The sequence below is a fragment of the Pogona vitticeps genome, chromosome 2 (genome assembly GCF_051106095.1).
Source record: "Pogona vitticeps strain Pit_001003342236 chromosome 2, PviZW2.1, whole genome shotgun sequence".
NCBI lineage: Eukaryota > Metazoa > Chordata > Lepidosauria > Squamata > Agamidae > Pogona > Pogona vitticeps.
This window is the reverse complement of record NC_135784.1, coordinates 138257628-138276867: the sequence shown is the minus strand read 5'-3', so window position 1 is coordinate 138276867 and position 19240 is coordinate 138257628. Positions and strand designations below refer to the sequence as shown.

Genomic DNA, 19240 nt, shown 5'->3' with positions numbered 1-19240 from the left:
TCCTCCACTTGTAAGCTCCCAGAACGTATCTTAAACACATGCACTGTCAGGAATTCCTCTCTAAATATAAACTGTCAAAAAGCTGACTTTGTGTCTCCAATCTTCTTTGGGCTTGTTGTACTTCTGAACTTAGTAATGCTTCTCACACTTAAGAAGGCAGTTGCCTGAATTTTTATAATTGCCCTTAAAATGGCAATTCAGTGCAACAGATGCTGTGTACATTGAGTCAGCATTGTTTATCATGCTTTTGCTGAATGTACAAAATGACCTTGTGAGAGTGATGGATGAGCAATCATCTCATCTTGCAGAAAGCGGATAAGCAAACCAAAAAAGCCTGGGTGCACCTTTAGGCCAGATAATCCATTCAAAGGGTAGACTCAATCTTAAATAGAGTATAACAAGTATAATGCATTTTTGTTTGTTTTGATACAAAAGAGGGAAACACAAGAAAAACTAAAGACCCAACATTCCAGACATGACAAATGTTTTAAGATACTGTTCTTAACCTGCAACTGTAAAAGACTGATATTCAACCCTTTGAAACAAAAAACTAGCTTTTCGGGGAAGGGGGTGGAATAGTAGGCATTACCCCATTAATTAATCACTTTGTCTTATTTATATGCCACCTTTCTCTCGGTTAATAACATTAATGATTCCACAAATTTCTTTGAACTTAGAGGCGGAAGTAGCAAAACCAATTCACTTAAGCCTGCTTACTCTTTCAGAGTTGGCTCACCATCTTTTGCCCAGCTGAATGTTCCATCATGCACAGTAATAGCATAACCTGTTTTTAAAAAATGAAACAAGGGAATGTAAGGTTGCAATCCTATATACGCTGACCAGGGATTTGGGAAGGGGAAGATATTTATTTGCATTTCATTTCATTATGAGCTGACTTAATTTGTACTTCTTGAGATGTGACACACTTATACTTTGGTTTTCACACTTCACCAAATTTAGTGATATAATCATCTAATCAGAAATGTGCATATTATGTCAAATTGCTTGCAAAGATGTCTTTTACAAGGAAAGTGAGAATTCTATGTAGATTTATGTTGGCAGGCATAAATTGCTGTGGCCAACTGCTGATTGTTAACAATTTACCACTTGCATTCTGAGTGGCATGTGAAGAAATGTGACTAGTTCATGGTCAGGATTGTGTGCAACAATTCATTAATTAGTTGTAAGTCAGTGTCATAATTCACACAATTACACCTAGGACAGTTTAAACCTATTTCAGGACTCAGGCTGATGCTTTGCAAAATCTGGCCAAAAATGCATATATGTGGGGAAAATGCATACCATTTTTTTTTGTTCACACATAACTATGCAGCAAAATGTGTGCATCTTTTTGTGTAAAAATTTAAAAGCCCAGACAATATAGCAAGCTAATGAAATAGATCAATCCATCATCTGCACTGGGATAAGTTTCACTCAAATCCCTAAGACCCACCACTGAATCATCATGCATAGGATTATACAGTAAGAAAGAAGAGATGTCACAGAGGTGGGAGAGAGAATCATGGTGATACGAAGCCAAGCTTCTTTAATGTGAAAGAACTGGTAGAATGCAGAGAAGGCTGATGAGAAAGAATTGTTAATGAGATATGAGGAACCACTGTAAGATGTTTCCTTCTTTCTTGTTCCTTGAGTAACATCCTGTCACAGGCCTGGCCATGAGTCATGCTATTGAGGTCAGTGCTGGATCAACATTTTAAGCATTAAAAAAAGATACACTTTGGAGAGGCTGCTTAGTGGATGTCTTATAGCATGCTCTGGAAAAGTGGTTTCTCCAGTGACATTATCCTCTGTGCAACAGTTGTATTTATGGAATAAGAAGAAATACTTTAAAGTAGGGAACATCCCACAATTCCAGCTTAAATGATTATCCAGCAGCAATTACAGAAATATGTGCTTGTTTATCTCCCTCAGCCAGACATAGCTGTTCTCTGGCGATTACTCTCAAGTACTTTCTGCAGTCTGGTTTTCAGCAGCTCAAGGATAGTTTCATGCTATCCCCTTTTTCTGAAAATGTAAAGGCCATCCCAAACACTATTAAAGTGTTGGAAGACCATAAGTGTCACCAGGAAGGGTGCAATGGGGAATGCACAAGAGCAGACCGGATCCTAAGCAGCTCTGCTTTGCTTCCTTCACTTTCAAAGACGAGGAACGTGTTGGCTTTACTTGTGGAACTGTATTCTTATCACAAGGCTCCTCTGACTTCTTTGAGAGATGAGTGAAGGAAGCTTTACAGCAGGAAAGGAAACAGCCTATAGGAAGCTTTAGGTGACCGAATCTTCATCAGCTTGTTAGATCTAAATGTTCCTTAGGCCTCTTCTAACAAGCATGTGCAACAGCTATAACTCTTCACACGACATTGCAAGATATTCATGCTTGCTGGGCAGGGTGGGGGGTAATGTGTAAACTGCATAATTAAATTGTAAACCACCCAGGGAGTGTTTTAAGTGCTATGAGTGCTATGGGGTGGAATATAAGCAGCACACTTTGCTTTCATTCTTTGTTTTTTCCTTTCCGTTCCTTTTTTCATCTGTGGAATTCAGAGGCTTCATTGCAGAGAGTTACTTGATACTTCTCCTCACATCGTACTCAATTCACGTTGGCTGTGTTCTCATGTCACAAAAAGCCATGGTTTATTGTTGTGGGAATAAGCTTCGTCTCTTCATGGGCTCATGTACTTCACTTTTCCTATTTGTCTCTGGCATGTCAATGAAGAGGAGGCGATTGGAAGCTTTTGCTTCTTTTTTCTGATAACTGTGATTTGTTGAATCATCAAAATGCAACACTGTGATAATCTTAACTACATAGTTTGCTTGAAACAAATCAGTTCTCTATTATGTTACAAAGTTTTGTTTCAAAGCAAACTGCTAGAAGAGGAAGGGAAAAGTGTGAAAGTCTTGTGCAAGACTAAGCTCATTTTCCATCGCAATCAACCACAGTCTATCACTATGTACAAAGGAAAACAACTGACTACAGCACACTTTTAAGGCTTTGGATACATTAGGAGGTTTTCTCTTAAGTAAACTGGAAAATATCGCTGAACACACAAATTACATGATAACTTACTACTGCTTCCACAAATCATGTTAGAAAGGACTAAGACAAATTATTGTAAATTTTGTGAGGAACAGACTGGGAAAATTCCATCATCTTGCATTAATGGAACTACTTCATAAATGTCAAACTTCTTTAAAACGAGGACTGTTTTGCAAGGTATAAGCTGACATTCCTAAGAGACCAAATGGTATTCCTCCTCATATTTCCCATTAGTGCAACATGCAAACAAGATTATCAAATGAAATGTATATTAAAGGAATACTGTCAGAAACATCTCTAGCACCAGTTCAAAATGCTCATTCACAGCTGAATGTTTAAGGTGCCTGTCACAAAAGAAGTGTTTGAGGAGACATCAAAGTTCAACCTTAGATGTCTGAGGTTTGCTGGCTGAAATTTATCTATGCTCTGCAGCCTCCAGATGTTGGAATCCAACTCCACCATGCCAATGAAACTTTTTCTGCCTCACCCTTTGTGCCAGATCTACCAGAGCAGTGTTTTACCTGGAGTAATTAACTTGGTTTCCACACAGCCAGGATCAAGTTCATCATGTGACAAAAACTGCTGAATTCTCTTCAATGAAACACTTGTCTGAGGGATAATCACACACAAAAAACTGTTATTTTAATGAGATAAAACATCTTGCAAATTTTGTCCTATAAGGGAGCCCAGCAATTTATATATTCACTGTGCATTAATGAACCAGACCTTGACAACCTTGCTTTTTTTTTTTTTTGACCACTCCATCCAGAACCGCCAAGACATCATAGCATGTGGCCATGTTGCAAGGGAATTGTAGAAGTTGTAGCCCAAAATTTTACTTTCACACTCTAGCATACCAGCTTACTGCTTTGTAAGGGGTAGCAGCTATAGCATGTCAGAACATCCATAGCCACTTTTACATTGGCTGAACGCATCACACAACACAGCAGAGTTTAAACCTGTGTGTAGTTCCTGTATAAAACAGGAGTTGAGTAGGCATTGTTTTTTAAATTTCATATAATGCTCTACTGTCTGTCTAGTATGTTGTATATTTTATTGGACTGAATTATTTTTAATAGTTCTTAGTGGGTGTAAACATTATAATGGTGCATTTGTAGTTTTTTTTCTTTTTTAGCATCAACGGGTAAATAGATACAAATACATTTGATATACGTAGTCACCTTGGGAGCATTCAAGGCATAAAAAGTTGTGGCCCTAATGTGACTGAGGCAATGGATTTGAACTAAAAGGTCTGCTACAGTTGCGTCTACTTTGGCCCAGACAATCATTCTCAAAGTTTTTTTGTTTGAATTCTGTGTGTTTTTTTCTTTTTAGCTGGCACCATTCTTACCTGTGCAATGTTGCTAATGACCTGAGGTAGCATGTTGAGTGGGAATTTTAGGAGATTAAAAAGGGAGAGAGACACAAAGGCTTTCTCTGCATCTAGGACATTATTTTCATCCACAGTGACATAAACAGAAAAGGTGGTCAGGGCAACCTGGAAGCCAGAAAAATATACTGCATGAACAACAATTGTTGATGAAAGAACAACTTGTTATACTGATCTGCTAGAGAAAGAAAAAGTACAGCACCACTCTGAGAAACACAAATATAATGCAAACAAGCTGATCAACTTCCAGAATATGTCCATTAGAACAATAACAACAAGTGCAACAACAACTCAGTTTTCTCTTATAACAATACACCGGATTGGTTCCCTGTTCACTATGGGTCTGATATACAAAATGGAAATTTTCTGCCCGCATTTCCTCCTAAAAGAGAGAAAGGCAACAGAAAATGAATGTACAGAGTTGTGGGTCCCAAGGAGATCGACCTTGAAATGGATATTCTTCTTTATGTTTTCTCCTATGTATTTGGAATGTGTAGTGAATACACATAGTTTTTAAGGAAAGGGGGAAGCTAATAAAAACAGGAGGAAGAATCTATCCATAGAACCACAGCGGCTATTTCTGGGCTGTCAAAATTCAAAGTAAACAATTTCTATTGACAGCCAGCTTCCTTAAAACATAAATAGATGTGTGTGACATAGGAGGAACTCTGCCACCCCAACCTCCCTGCCAGGTACACACAATAGACATTCAAGTTTATAAAAACAGGGAGCAATTGGGAAACTGGTTAAAAATAATATTGCAACTATCTTTGTGCTAACCATATAAAATACTGTGCACTGTTCTGGTTGTTCTATCTAACAACAGATATGAAAGGTAACGTTGAGATAGGAAACAATCATTAAAGTGATCAGTGATAGAAAGCTAGGAAAGTATTTGAAGCATTTTACTTTGGAAAAAGATAAGAGGGATGGAAAACCTGAAGTTGGTAAAGTTAAAAATCCTGCAGCAGTTTGGAGTGCTACCTGTTCAATGTACTTCAACGTAGTATAAGGTTCCCTCTACACGGCTCTATTTCCACTCCTTTCAATTCCCTCAACAGCATCTGTTATCCATTCCTAATAGACTGATAGTACTCTAGGGCCATTGAATATGCTCAATCTGCTGTGGGTTTCCCCCTCCTGTGACAGGTTTTCTTTTCCTAAGCATTTTTTGTATATTTCTGTAAAACCCAGAGATCTGCCAAACCTGCTAATACCTCTTGTGTGCCTATGGTGCCACTTTGGTTATACAAGAACTGATATTTTAAGATCAGTCCATTACTAGTATGTAGCTATCTGTATGCAGATGATAAACAATGCAGAGCAGTGGCAACAGAGAAGAATCCATCACCTTTTCTTGTAATCACCAGAATTCAAGGTTACTCTCTGATTGTGATTGACAGAGAAAAGCAAGGACGTACCTCATTACACACCTAATTTTCCTTGCCACATGACATTTGGTATGGTTATTAGTGTAAATAACACTTGGAGGAGATCACAGATTTATAAAGGAACTGTATTCATGGAGCATATAAAATGCTTAGTTGTCTTAATGGCTGCTAGTCATTATAGCAGAATTCACAAGTGTTCATGTTGAGAGGGATGTTGGATTGTCAGATGCTGGGAGAAAATTGGAGAAGGAAACTTTCTCCATTATGTTCTTTCCTTATTAGTTATCACTGGAGCAATAAATAAAACAGATCAGTCTACCAGTCATGCTATTTTGTTTTTATGGACATAACAGTTTTAGAATGTGATAGTGTGAAGACTAGTCAGATCTATTTAATCATCTTTCCTCTTTATTGTCCTTACCAGGTAGTGATGGGTTCCAGGCAGCAGAGTGAATTTATCTGCTTTAGACAGAAGTCAAGTCATTGCATCTTTTTTAGAATGAACGGTAGTTCTCCCATGTCACATGCAGCGCCAGTGATAAAAAAATAACCAACAAAACTTACCAGAAATGGTGCGCTGATCCATGCAAAGGTTGAAATGGCATTTAGGTAGGCTGATTTTTTCAAAATGCGGAGTTCATTCTTCCGTATCTCTAGAACTTTTTCTGCAAAGGATGGTTCCCAGGCATAGAGCTTGAGTACTTTTATGCCACTTAGGATTTCATTCATTAGCTTAATACGTGAGTCCTTATAGCGCATTTGTTCCACCTAAGAAGATAATTAGAGAACATAATTAGGCAAAAATGATTATGCCAAAATTGTTTCCTTGCACTGTAATTCCTGCACCTCAATGACTAGAAATCACAAATAACAAAAATGGCAGATATCAAGAACATATTAATATATTACAAAAATACCTAACACTTTGGGCACATTAGTGTTAATGCGAACACACATTAATGTTAGTTCATTAAAGACAAACCATTTCTAAAATTACACTGGGTAACAATCTTATATTCAGATAATTCAACACATATAATAGTTTTAAAGAGAACTGTAATTTAAATGTTTAAAACTCCATTTAAAAATCCATTTTTATTTACTCCGGCACCTCCAGTTAAAAATATCCAAAGCCACAAATGTCAAAAAGATTCCTGGCTTACTTTGGAAAATGGCTGAAAGTGAAGGTAGGCAGGAATGGATTCTGAATAAACAATAACATACATAGATTGATTCTATGAAAACCACATTAGTTTGCAGTTGCAGTCTTATTGGACTCTTTAATGCCACTAGCCTCAGGTGTATTCACAGAGGGCCATTTTAGGTATGTTTAATGTATGAAGCATAGACATCAGTCACTAGAATATGCACTTTATTTCCTTCCTATAGTATTGACAGCTAAACTGAGACCACCCTCATCTTCTGCCTGTTTGTTGGCCTTCCAGAGTCCAGACAGTCCCATCTTAATCATTAAGGAACCAAGAAAGCCACGAATCAAGCATTGCAAATGTATAGCCATACTCTAGATGGATTCTTTCATCACATCTCAGTCTTTACTTGTCATGTAAGGACTGCTGTGACATAGTGTGAGAAAAGCAATGTGGTTTCTATTTGCCATTAAGGGTTCTTTTTAAAGGTGAAGCAGAGCAGTCTAATAGCATTATGCACTTCACCGGCAGTTTTGTGTTTTCTCATTACCTTTCACTGAATTCAACATGTGCTCTTGTTCAGCTGACCACCCATACAAGAACAGCTCTGGAGAAACAGGGAGAGTGAGGAAGCCAGAAACAGCAAGAGCTCAACTGAAAAGTGGAAATGCAGAAAAAGCACCAGTATAGGATACTAGGAAGAAACAAAAAGCAGGGGAGGAAGGGGAAGATACTATTTGGGTGTTATAGTTCCAGTCATAGTTGAGTGATTAACCACTTGAGGAATGGGAAAGGATGCTAGGGCCTGATGTTGCCCATCAGGACCAACTGTAAAACTCAAGGCAATTTTAGAAACATGAGACATTTTAAAACTCAACGTGTACCCTTTCATTAGCAGGCTGACAGAAACGGCAGGTCAACCTCTGATTTACTAAAGGCAGACCTACAAGATCTTCCAGCATGCCCAGAGCTACCAACTTCTTATTTGCTGAGGTAATAGGAGACTTCTCTCACTCATTCTGGATTATGAACTAGCCTCTCAGGAGAGACTATTTGTGTAGCCTTCTCTCCTCACTTTCAGGGATCTGTTAAGCATTGTTTTAGCTCAGTATGCTATTTTTTCCCCCAAATGAGGGGTAAATACAGAAATGTTTTACTGCTTCTGACCCTTTCACTGTGGTTATAAGACTGTATTTACACCACATGTGTTATTATTTTAATCTTCTAAATGAGACCCAGGCAGAAAGGAAGTCCAATCTGAAACATGAGTTAACCAGTGAAATACTGAGGTAATCAGACAGATGTAGAAGGAAAGCGCTATGAGAGGAGGGGCCAACAGGGCCATTTCAGCTGGGCCTCACCTCACATGGGGTGTGTGTGTGTGTCTATGTGTCTCACTGCAGGCAAGAGTGCATTCTCCTCCACATCAAAACGTGGACTGTGTTTCTTGACTAGAATCAGATTTGGAACGTTTACCATATCCTGTCATTCTCAACTAAAGTCCAAACAAGGAAGTAGCCCTCAAAATGTGGAACAGCTTCATCTCAGCCCCCCAAGGACCTGATATCAGGCTTAGGAAGAGCCTAACAAAAAGGTAGGAGGACAAGGAAGAGCAAAGATCCCAAGGCAGGCGAGCAACTGCAATGAGGAAGAGCTCTTCATATGGCAATCAGCTGAATACTGATTATCAGGCCAGCAATAATAATAATAATAATAATAATAATAATAATAATAATAATAATAATAATAATAATAATAATAATAATAATAATAATAATAATAATAATAATAATAATAATAATAATAATTATAATTATAATTATAATTATAATTATAATCATCATCATCATCATCATCATCATCATCATCATCATCATCATCATCATCTTCCTGCTGCTTTTTGCCCAGAGACTCAGCAGGGCATCAAAATGAAGCTTGGAAAGTGTTAAAATGCTTACCTACCTGGAATGCCCTGGTTTTTATCGCAATCACGGCATTAAACGGGATGAGTAAGACCATCACAGCAACTCCTGCCAGCACTGAAGCTCCTAAACTCTTCAAAGGATGTAAAATATATAAGTTATCACCAGAACCTTGAACTGCCACTTTGGATATAACACCTTTTTGGATAACACTACTGGTGGACATGCAGGCTGAAGGGCAATGATCCAAAAACAAACAAACAAACAAAACAAAACAAAAACAAAACAAAAAACAACCCACTCCTGATTCCCCCCCCCCAAAGAAAGTAGCTGTATTAGGCTATCTCAGCATGTTGGCAGAACAGGAGGGAGAAAAGGAAAAATAAAACGAAAGACTATGTATTGTGGCATTTAAAAAACTAACCATGTTGTTTGAAAGTGAGCTTTTATTGATCATGTCCTCCTCCTTCGGGCACATGGAGTACATACACTATGCCCTCTCCATTTATCATGTTTCCATGAGGACTTATAACCTGGTGAGAGTAAAGAGACAGGCAAAGTCACAGTGCATTGTTGACACAGCAATGGGACTATCAGGCCACAGATTGCTGAGAATGGCAGGCTATAGAAAGATGGTAGACTTGTGTCTGGTATACATCTTATCACCCAGCCTATGGCCTGCAGTTTTAAGTAATCAATGTCTTTTTATTCCCCTCCTAACAAGGAACAATGCATTGTGACCTTATTTATTGCTTGTACCCTCACCTCTTTATGACCCCTCATGGGAAAATGGATAACTACAGAGGACCTCATAGGAGCATTCGGTGTCTGAAACAGGTGATTTTAATCCACTAAAACTCACACTGCAACAAATCTGTTAAGTCTTTAAAGTGCCACAGTATTTTGTGCCTATCCCCTCCCCCTTTTCCCCTTTAGTTTTCGCACCTTCTCAGTTCTTGTTACCGTTACATTCTCCAGCATTTTAACTAATTATTTTTAAACTAATATATGTTCCATTGTTTATAATATAATAATGTATTGTGCTTTTCAGTGGCTTGTCTCTTAATTTGTGAACCAACCTGGGTCCAGTAATTGGGAGAAAGTCTGAATAGAAATATTAATTAATTAATTAGTTAACAGAAATTACAATTCTTCTAGTAAAATGTTTATGAAATAAGGTTGCCACAACAGCATTCTAAAAGGACAGCTCTGTGGACTCCCTGTGGTTATTCTTTTTTTTCCTCTACACCTTGTGGAGACACATCCATAGTTTCTAGTTGATGAAAGCATGGAGGACAGTGGGATATCCGATCCTTCAGAGTTTGTTTTCACTTTGGCTGCTTTTCACAGGCACTGTAAATAGGAGCAGGCTTCCACCACCTCACTGCAAGCCAGTGTGATAATAACATACTTGGCAAGGGCACCCCCATTGTGTCAGGCACAATACTGTGCAGAGAGTCAAAAGAAGACAACGTGAACCTGCCAAGCTGGTTTTCTGTTTATCTAAGATTTATTTTAAAGAGCTAAGAAAAGTGATCCCACAGTGATTCCCTCCCTCCACCGCTTAGAATCTCCTCCCCCTCAATATTCCTTCCTTGCTTCTTTAACTTAAAGCACAATGTGACCTGTCTGTGTGCCCCAACAGCATTGTGTCTTCAACTCATCATTTGTTCATGTAGAACATTTTAAAAAAATAAGTAAATGGAATTTTGTTGAGAGGAAAAGGGTTGCTGGCAATATTGTGTTGTCTAATAAATTTTCCCTAGAACAGAATCATCACTTAGCTTAATGACTCCACAATGTGCCTCATTGAGGCAAAAAGCAAAAAAACAAAAACAAAAACAAAACAAAACTCAAGAGGTTTTGTACCTGCCAGAGAAAGTACAAAGCAAGGCAAATCTGCAGTGGTGCAGACCATAACATGTTCAGGAACATAGTCAAATCCATGCATCTCTGAGCATCCACTGACATCAGGTTGACAATCTCCCCAGTAGTGCAGGAACGCTTTGCTGAGTTGGTAATAACTAAAGACTGGAAAGACAGAGAGAGGAACTTTCATATTTAGTCATGGTTTCTTCTGCTACAACATTTTTATTCTACACTTCCATTAAGGAACTCAGTATATGGTACGTGGTTCCCTACCTGCGCTACTGTTTTTCCCTTACAACAGCCCTTATGATATATTTCAAGCAGGGAGCTGAAGCTGGATCTCCTTGGTAGATAGTCAACAAGTGTCAGCATGAAGCCCACTGACCTGCACTTCACAAGCTATTCCAGTTCAGCCCTTTGAACCCTTCTGAATTAGTGGGATTTACACAAGTGCTGACTTATCATTCAGCTGTTGATTCAGTGAATCAATTCCAGCTACGACTAGCAATCGGATTTAGGCCTGTATCTGCTTGATCTATCCAAGGAGGCAGGGTTTAACACCTTTCTGGACCCAGGCTACGGTGCTCCTGAAGGATCAAGTTTGTAACTTGTAGATTGTGATCAATCTTCTGATATCAGAAAGTCAAGCTCATTTTCTTGGCCAAGAATTATCTTCTGCCAGCTTTGACTTGTCAAATGTATTCCTTTCTGAACAGACAGCCTCAACACATGCCATTTAGGACTCCCACTGTAAAACTTTAGTCCTGGCAGTACAGTATTTTCAAAATCTGTTTGGAAACTTCAGTTAGCCCAAACCATATCTCCATATTTGCTAACTGGAGCTGCTCATCAGTGGAAACATATCTCACCCATTACACTCTGACAGGGGAACTTCCAAGCACAATTCAGCTAAAGCTCTATATGGTCACAAAACTCAGAAGGGGTACCTGAACGAGCACTGTTTCACAAAGCTGCTTCCATATAAACGTAGTAATGAACTAAGAATTTATTCTCAAAGGCTTTCACGGCTGGGATCTGATGGTGGTTGCAGGTTTTTTGGGCTCTTTGGCCATGTTCTGAAGGTTGTTCTTCCCAACGCTTTGCCAGTCTCTGTGGCCAGCATCTTCAGAGGACAGGAGTCAGAACACTGTCTGTGCTCTGTTCTGTGTTCTGACTCCTGTCCTCTGAAGATGCCGGCCACAGAGACTGGTGAAACGTTAGGAAGAACAACCTTCAGAACACGGCCAAAGAGCCCGAAAAACCCGCAACAAGCTAAGAATTTCTTTGTGGTGGCACCAATCTTTGGAATGTCTCTGTGACTTGGATGCCTTTTTCAACAAAGGCAAAGATATATATTTTTCCAAGTGCTTGTATACCATGTAGGTTTTTCAGTTCATATCTCATCACTATGATTTTTATATATTACGTTGCTACTGTTTTTATTTGTTTTTTACTCTATTTTATTTAATCATCTTGCCAGCAGTGAAGCTGAAGGATAACTCGTTTAATTTGTAGTGTAAGTTATAAATTTTATATATATAACTACTGCTAGTTTTATGCCTTTAAGGCCTGTTTTCCTTATCATATAGAGATCAATAATGCACTTTTTAAAAAGAGAAAAGTTATATTCTTCTAATATTGGTTTGAATAAAAAAGAAAACTTATGTTCAGTGGAGCCTACTCTCCTCCCTAGCAAGAGCTTTTTTTAAAAAATAGACTTATAACTTATGTCCCTCTGTCTGATTACTGTTTTAAATAGATGGTTGTCATGAAAGCTTCTCTACATTGTTCAAGCAAATATATATATATATATATGAAAAGCCTGGCACTAATGAAATAACTGGGCTTCTATTATGCATCGTATTGTTTTAAGATGCTTATTTGAGAACTCAAAACATAGGCACACTAAATATACAGTATAATCTTGTTTATACCAAAGACTTGAGGAACTTGCAAAACATCTCACGAATGAGATAGTCTGGCACAAAGGTTAAGTATTTACGAGGATTTCACAAACAGCTGTAGCAGGGATACTGAGAGCACGGCATATCATGTACCACACTTCATGCACATATACAATGCTCTCATTGCAGGGAACGGCCAAATTGTGTACAACTACTGTATTTTTAAATGTACCACCCACTTATTCCATACATGTGTTTTAGTTTTTAACAAGACTGTTCACCTACTCATGCAACAATTATTAATTCAATAATAATTTCAACTGTCACATACTCATCCACACACAATTTTTAAAGAAATCTAACTACCAGTTTGAAACAGAGAGTGGTCAATTATCATCCTCACAAAACATTTGGGATAATGTTGTACCATACATGCTAACCCTACACATACCTGCTTTGGGGCTAAGGTTGTTGTTTACAAATATTGTAAACACTTCACAAGATAGTAATTAAATGGTGGGCAGGTAATAACATGTGATGTGTTGGAGAATAGCTAATACACAAAAGCAGAACCAAGGGCAATCTGAATAATACTGTATTCAAAAGATTGTTTAAAACTGGGAAGAGCACAGATGGATAGCTCTAAAGATCTGATTATAATGAAAAAAATCATTTTCTGTTCATGCCATCTACTAATAGAGGGGCTGTGTGTTATAGTAGTTTTTATGTTGCATCAGAACATGGAACAGCTAGGTACAAGCTTCCACTGAATCAACAAACTCACCAAGTGACCTTCTACCACTCACTCTCTCACAGTCAGCCTGCCTCACGATAGGGTTGGGTTTTTTTTATGTGTTCACTTTGAAACAAAATGTGCAGTTGAGAAAATAAAAGTGCAGTTGGAGTTGATAGAGGCAGAGTCAGAAGGAATGGAATGACTGTACTAGTGAATCATCAGGGTTTATGTTTCTATCTGTACATTTCTATCTGTTCATTTCCCCCCTCCAACTGTATGCTCAAAGAAACCCTTGACTCACAGGATTGTTGTAAAGACAACGTGTGGAAAAGGAGAGCTAAATAATCTATTTCAGCTCAGAGGACTAAAAACACAACCAATAAGTAATAAATAAATATAATAGATGCTTACTAATGTTGATATTTACTGATTATTTTGAGGCCACTAATGGTTTCACTGGTTAATAGTTTTTGGTACTGTTTGTTTGCCACCATGTTTTTTTTAATATAAAAGTGAAATAGAATGAAAATAAAACAAAATAATGAAAAATAACTAATATTAGGGTTCCATTCACAAACAGACTAGCCCTATGAGAAATCCTACAGAACTGATTATGCATATCATAAATACATGTATACATATCACAATCATGTGGAGGTTTGTCCTCCAAAAGGCATTCTGCTGTAAGATAGGACATTTAATGGATGACAAAGACCCACTCCTTTCGCCTCATTCATGTAATTGTGGACTTCTCTCACACATACACTAATGCCGCATCTGCCCCATGGCCCCCTAGAGGCAAGGATGGTCAAGGAAGGCTTTAATATTGACAAGATTGTTGTTGGGACATCTGTCACCCAAGCCCAGCTGAGAAAAGGGTAGGTACAACACAGGCCACTAGGGAGAAATGCCTAGGGAGCAGGGAGGGCATTTCTGGAGCTGAATTTGGGATCATCAAACCAAAAACCTGGGCTATATGCTAGATGAAGAATCCTGAATCATTAAAGAATTAGCATGGCCAATGGCTAACAGTTCATGTATGACTGGAATTCAGTTACATGGAGGTCTTTACAAATAAACTGTAAATACCAGAATACTGAGAAGAGACTGAGGATCTATCCATGCAAGATGAGAGATAATTTGAGAATAAGCACACTCTGTGGATTCCATGCATTTTCCGAGATGATTTGCTCATTTACCAAAAACATATCAAATGCGTGTCAGGGTATTGTATGGCTGACATGTGCACTTAGTTGCCATTTTGTTATGAATAATGGAGGCATGGAAATGAACTAGGAGTTACGCCAGTTCAGGTTCTGTAGCAATATCTACCCACTGACTCAACCACCACCACAACAATTTACACCTGGTGAAACAATAATAGATCCTTTAGAGGCATCATTAATATAAGAGATAAAATCATAATCTGAGCAGGGCCTATTTCCTGGAAAGAGAGGTGGCCTGCTTTGTTTCCAATGGCAGGTCGCCCACACACAGATACCAATCTGAGAGACATTTCTGCAGCAGATGCCTCCCGCTGATGCCTACCTGCCTAGTCAACCCATCCCTGCCTCCCCCTGGTAGGCAGGAAGATCAACCTCCTCTTACCTTTCGGTAGATCATCCCTATGATGCCAGTCCTCAGTCTCATTCCAGTAACAAAGCAGTATTGGAAGTGCTGATGAAGGATGATCGTCTGCAGCACAGCACAGAAAAACATCGAAGCCGCAATCAGATAACCCCACCACAAGGGAGCATGTTCATTCTTGATGAAGCCAATTAACACGCTGTTTAAGGAAATGGGAAAAATAAACAGACAACAGAGGGGTGGGGGTGGGGATACAGAGATTAGTGGGACCGAGTCACAGCACACCCCTTCCTTCTAACCACAGCAAAGTGTTCTCCTGAGTGCAAAGGCCAGACTTTATTCCTGTTTCAAAGAGCATGGCTAAGGGTGACCTCAAATATTTTATTCAGTGTTTGTTATGGCTCCCATTTTGAAAAATTGGAAAATGCTTCCATATGGCTAACAGTGCTGGTGACCTGCAGTAATTAAATCAATGCTATGTGTGCAGGCCAATCTGTATGGCAATACCGGACATGTATTCCATGATGACAACATGAAGGGTACCATTCCTGAGAAGCTGGAGCAAATGGCATTTGCACAACAGAGTATGCACACTTGTAATCCTTATCCACGATAATATATACATTGTGTGCATTTTTTGAATGCAGCGAGCCATTCTAAACAGAACTGGCTTCCAGGCATGCAGTATATTAGAGGTACCCAAGCAAGCTGGAGAAGAAGTTTGTTTGTTTTTTTACAATGGGCACCCACCATATTTCCATCAAAAATGTTTTCATGCAGAATCGGAAGCAAATAAAACAATATTTAGAAGAACATGGTGTGTTCCTGAACAATTTCCTGCCAAGGAATGCAAATGCCTCCCGCAAGTTCCTTTAGGTACCATGCAGACAGACCAAGGTATTTACACAGTTACTGCATAGGTGTCGCATGACCCGTGAAGGTGGGTATGTGATAAATGGGAAACATTAGAACAAAACAAAACTAAACCTAAACCTAACTAGGGGAGCTGATCTCTGTTCATCAACTGATCATCCCAAATGAAAATGAAAATTATTTGATGCACAAAAAGTAGAACAAAATTTCAGCTCACCTTAACAATTGTGGGTTGACAAACGATAGCAGATCTTGGATCAGCTTGAAGAAGGAACTGATCAGGTAGTAAGGACCAAACGTTCTTAGCAAGGCCTTAAGAAAAGAAGGCTCTTTCTGCTGTATCTTACTACTTATAAGGACTTCTGTCTCCTCCGGACCATCAGCAATATGGTTCATCACATTGTTTGAGCTTTTTGTATAGGAGACATCTTTTTTCCTGGGAAGATGAAACACACCGTTATATAATGGTTTAAAGGGGGGGGGAGCTCTGTTTTACATACTGACTGTTTAGAAATATTTCCTTCATTTTCAAATACTACGATTCTCATCTAATAAACCAGGCGGCCAAAGGAGCTGTTGAGCCATTGGATCAGTTGAGGGAATGCTAGACTGGCGATTCATGCCACAAAGGTTACTAAAACTAAACAATTGTTAATCTTACTTAAACTTTCAATATAAAGCCATAACCCAGAGTCCTTGACAGACTAAACACGAAAACTTTTGTGACTGATCATTTACCCTTTTGCTTAGCAATAAGCGTATGGCTTCTCTGCTGACCAAAGCAACAATATACCATGAGTCAGCAGTATATTTTTTTATTATTATTATCTATGCAGTGATAAAGCTTCAAACTGAAATGATTTTGCTTGATGTTTTGTGATCCAGAACAGTTGTGTTCGTTGATCATACTTCTTATAACCCCCCCTTGATTATTTTATGGTTAACTATTAATAACTTTACAATAGTTTAACTGGCCCTCCTGATTTTGTCTCCAGGAAAACTGTGATTTTGTCTCCAGAAAAACTGGTATCCCTGCTAGGTTTCAAGACAAATGCACACAATGAAGGCACAACTGAAATTATTCAGTGTCTCTTGATCCTGACTTGATATCTTTCTTGACCGCGCTTTTTAAGTCTGCGCTATAAGACTATAGCAGAGCATATAATGAAGTATGTATGTATTTGTTTAAAATATTTTAACCCATTTTTCTCATTTAAAAGGACTGAAGGTGGCTGATATAATTAAAAGACTATATTTAAAAGCTAAAAACAGTATGCAAACATTTAAAAAATCCATTAATATAATGATCATGGGCTAGATCCTGTTGTTGGTCCAGTTAAAGGAGACCCACTTTATCATACATATTAATGTACATGGATTTATGGATTTAATGCATTTACTCTAGCTGGGACTAACAAACAGATTTAGCTCTACAGAAAAATTCCTGTGAACTCACTCCTGTTCCCATGTCTGCAACACTGATTTGAATTCTCATCTCCAAGATTCTTTCTGTAGAGCCTTCTGTCACATACAGCACTGATGGTACCTGTCTGTCATGGGTTTGGAGGGAAAGTTCCATCCTATGGGGAGTGGAAGGCGGGACATCAGGGGGAGGAGCTGTACTGTATATATATTGGGAGCTGATGTGGAGAGTGAGGAGTTGGAGTTTGTGTGTCAGACTGAGTACAACTGTGTGTCAGTTAGTACATACCTGATAGGTTCAGGTTTCTATCTAGGTAGCCAGAACTGTTAGGTTCAGGGTCTGTGCTTTACTGTAAAGGGTTCTGGGGGAACCAAACTGTTGTATGTGTGTGATTGGGACTATGCCACGTTACATTACCCTATTTACCTGATCATTTTGTTTTCCCTGTTTGTTATTTAAATAAACCTTGTTCTTTTGTTTGTTAAAATCCATTCCTGGTCTGTGTGACTCCTTATAGGGAATGGTTGGTGGCAGCATAACTACATGGTGGCATACTCCAGTAGGTCTGGGGTTGTCACATTGATTGGTGGCAGCGGTGGGATATGACTGGTCCAGTTGTCCAGTGGTCCAGCAAAGCCTTGGCAAGTGTGCCCAGAGCAAGGGGGGTCTAGTCAGGGAAAATCTGAGGGCGCGTAGGTAATCTTCTAGGCTTACCTCACGGGGAGGTAGGCTAGTGGAAGAACGTGCCAACTCAGATTGGGGAGACTAGATTAGGGAGCTCTGAGGCAACCCGTTTTGGCGGGAAAAGGCTGAGGCAAAGCTGTGTGAAGTAACAGTGATCTAGCCTGTCTGCTGAGAGGCCTAGCAGAGGGGGTGGATTCTGCCTGGCAACAGTTGCAAGTTAGTGCTGAAGGAACAGCAGCAATCTATAGAAGGCTGTTCCTGAGGCAAAAGGAAAAAAGTCGTCGTTTTATTTTGAGGCTTGACTTTTGAAGGCAGCCTGTTCTGGGGAGATTATGCCCTTGACTCGAAGCCAAATGGCAGAAATGGGTGAAGTGAGAGATCCACAGGTAGACCAAGGTTCTGAGGAGGAATTTGGCTCAGTGCAGGATGAGAGCACGGGGGAACTGACCTCAGAACTCAGAAAATGCGCCTAGCCCAACAGCATGAACTGAGGATGAGGGAAATAGAAAGGGAAGAGAAACAAAGGCAATTTGAAATGGAGGAAAGGGAAAGAGAGAAACAAAGACAATTTGAATTAGAGAGAGAGAGAGAGAAAATTGCTCTGGAAAAAGAAAGGATGGCGTTTGAGTTAAGAAAATTGGAAATGATGAACCAGAATAATAATAACAATAGAGATTCTGAGGTGGGCCAATTGTCTAAAACTGACTTGAAGAAATTCCCTGTGTACAACAAGGGAGATTGCCCTGAGGTGTTCTTTTCCCTCGTGGAAAGAGCGTTTGTGGACTTCTCAGTAAGGGAAACTGAGAAGATGACCATTATGCGATCTTTAATCAGTGGCAGCCTGGCAGAAGTCTATGCAGAGATGCCAGTGGAACTGCTGAAGGACTTCGCTGAGTTTAAAAAACTGGTGTTTGCCCGACATGGGATAAATGCGCAACAGCTGAGGCAAAGATTCAGGTCACTCACCAAAAAACCAGAGCAGACTTTTACCCAAGTGGGGGCCCAACTGGTGAGGCTGCTAGAGAAATGGCTGTCTCAGGAGGGGACAGAGACCTTCCAGCAGCTCAAAGACCTGATAGCGCTGGAACAGTTTTATTCAGTCCTGCATGGGGAACTGAAGTTCCAGGTGAGGGAGAGGAAACCGAAATCAGTGACAGAAGCGGCAGAGATCGCAGATTTTATTTACCAAATAAGAAAGCCCTTCGGTGCTGAGGGGAAATCTGTAGGTAAACCCAAAGAAACCTACAGCAAGTACTCTC

At 39.3% G+C, this 19240-nt stretch overlaps 1 protein-coding gene across 4 annotated transcripts in view; it reads right to left on the bottom strand.

The window, feature by feature from the left end:
* The window catches only part of ABCC3 (ATP binding cassette subfamily C member 3), a 96935-nt gene that overhangs the window by 33967 nt on the left and 43728 nt on the right, over positions 1–19240 (bottom strand). For 2 of the 4 annotated variants that reach the window (XM_020815083.3, XM_078384224.1), the window contains 8 exons: positions 16092–16310; positions 15023–15200; positions 10775–10936; positions 8946–9038; positions 6400–6603; positions 4406–4552; positions 3576–3663; positions 718–784 (listed from right to left, as the gene is read on the bottom strand). In XM_020815083.3, the coding sequence (XP_020670742.3) occupies positions 718–784; positions 3576–3663; positions 4406–4552; positions 6400–6603; positions 8946–9038; positions 10775–10936; positions 15023–15200; positions 16092–16310 (1158 nt within the window). Of the gene's footprint in view, positions 1–717; positions 785–3575; positions 3664–4405; positions 4553–6399; positions 6604–8945; positions 9039–9329; positions 9439–10774; positions 10937–15022; positions 15201–16091; positions 16311–17330; positions 17393–19240 lie in introns of those variants that run through there. The other 2 variants (XM_078384227.1, XM_078384226.1) reach the window with 2 other exon arrangements.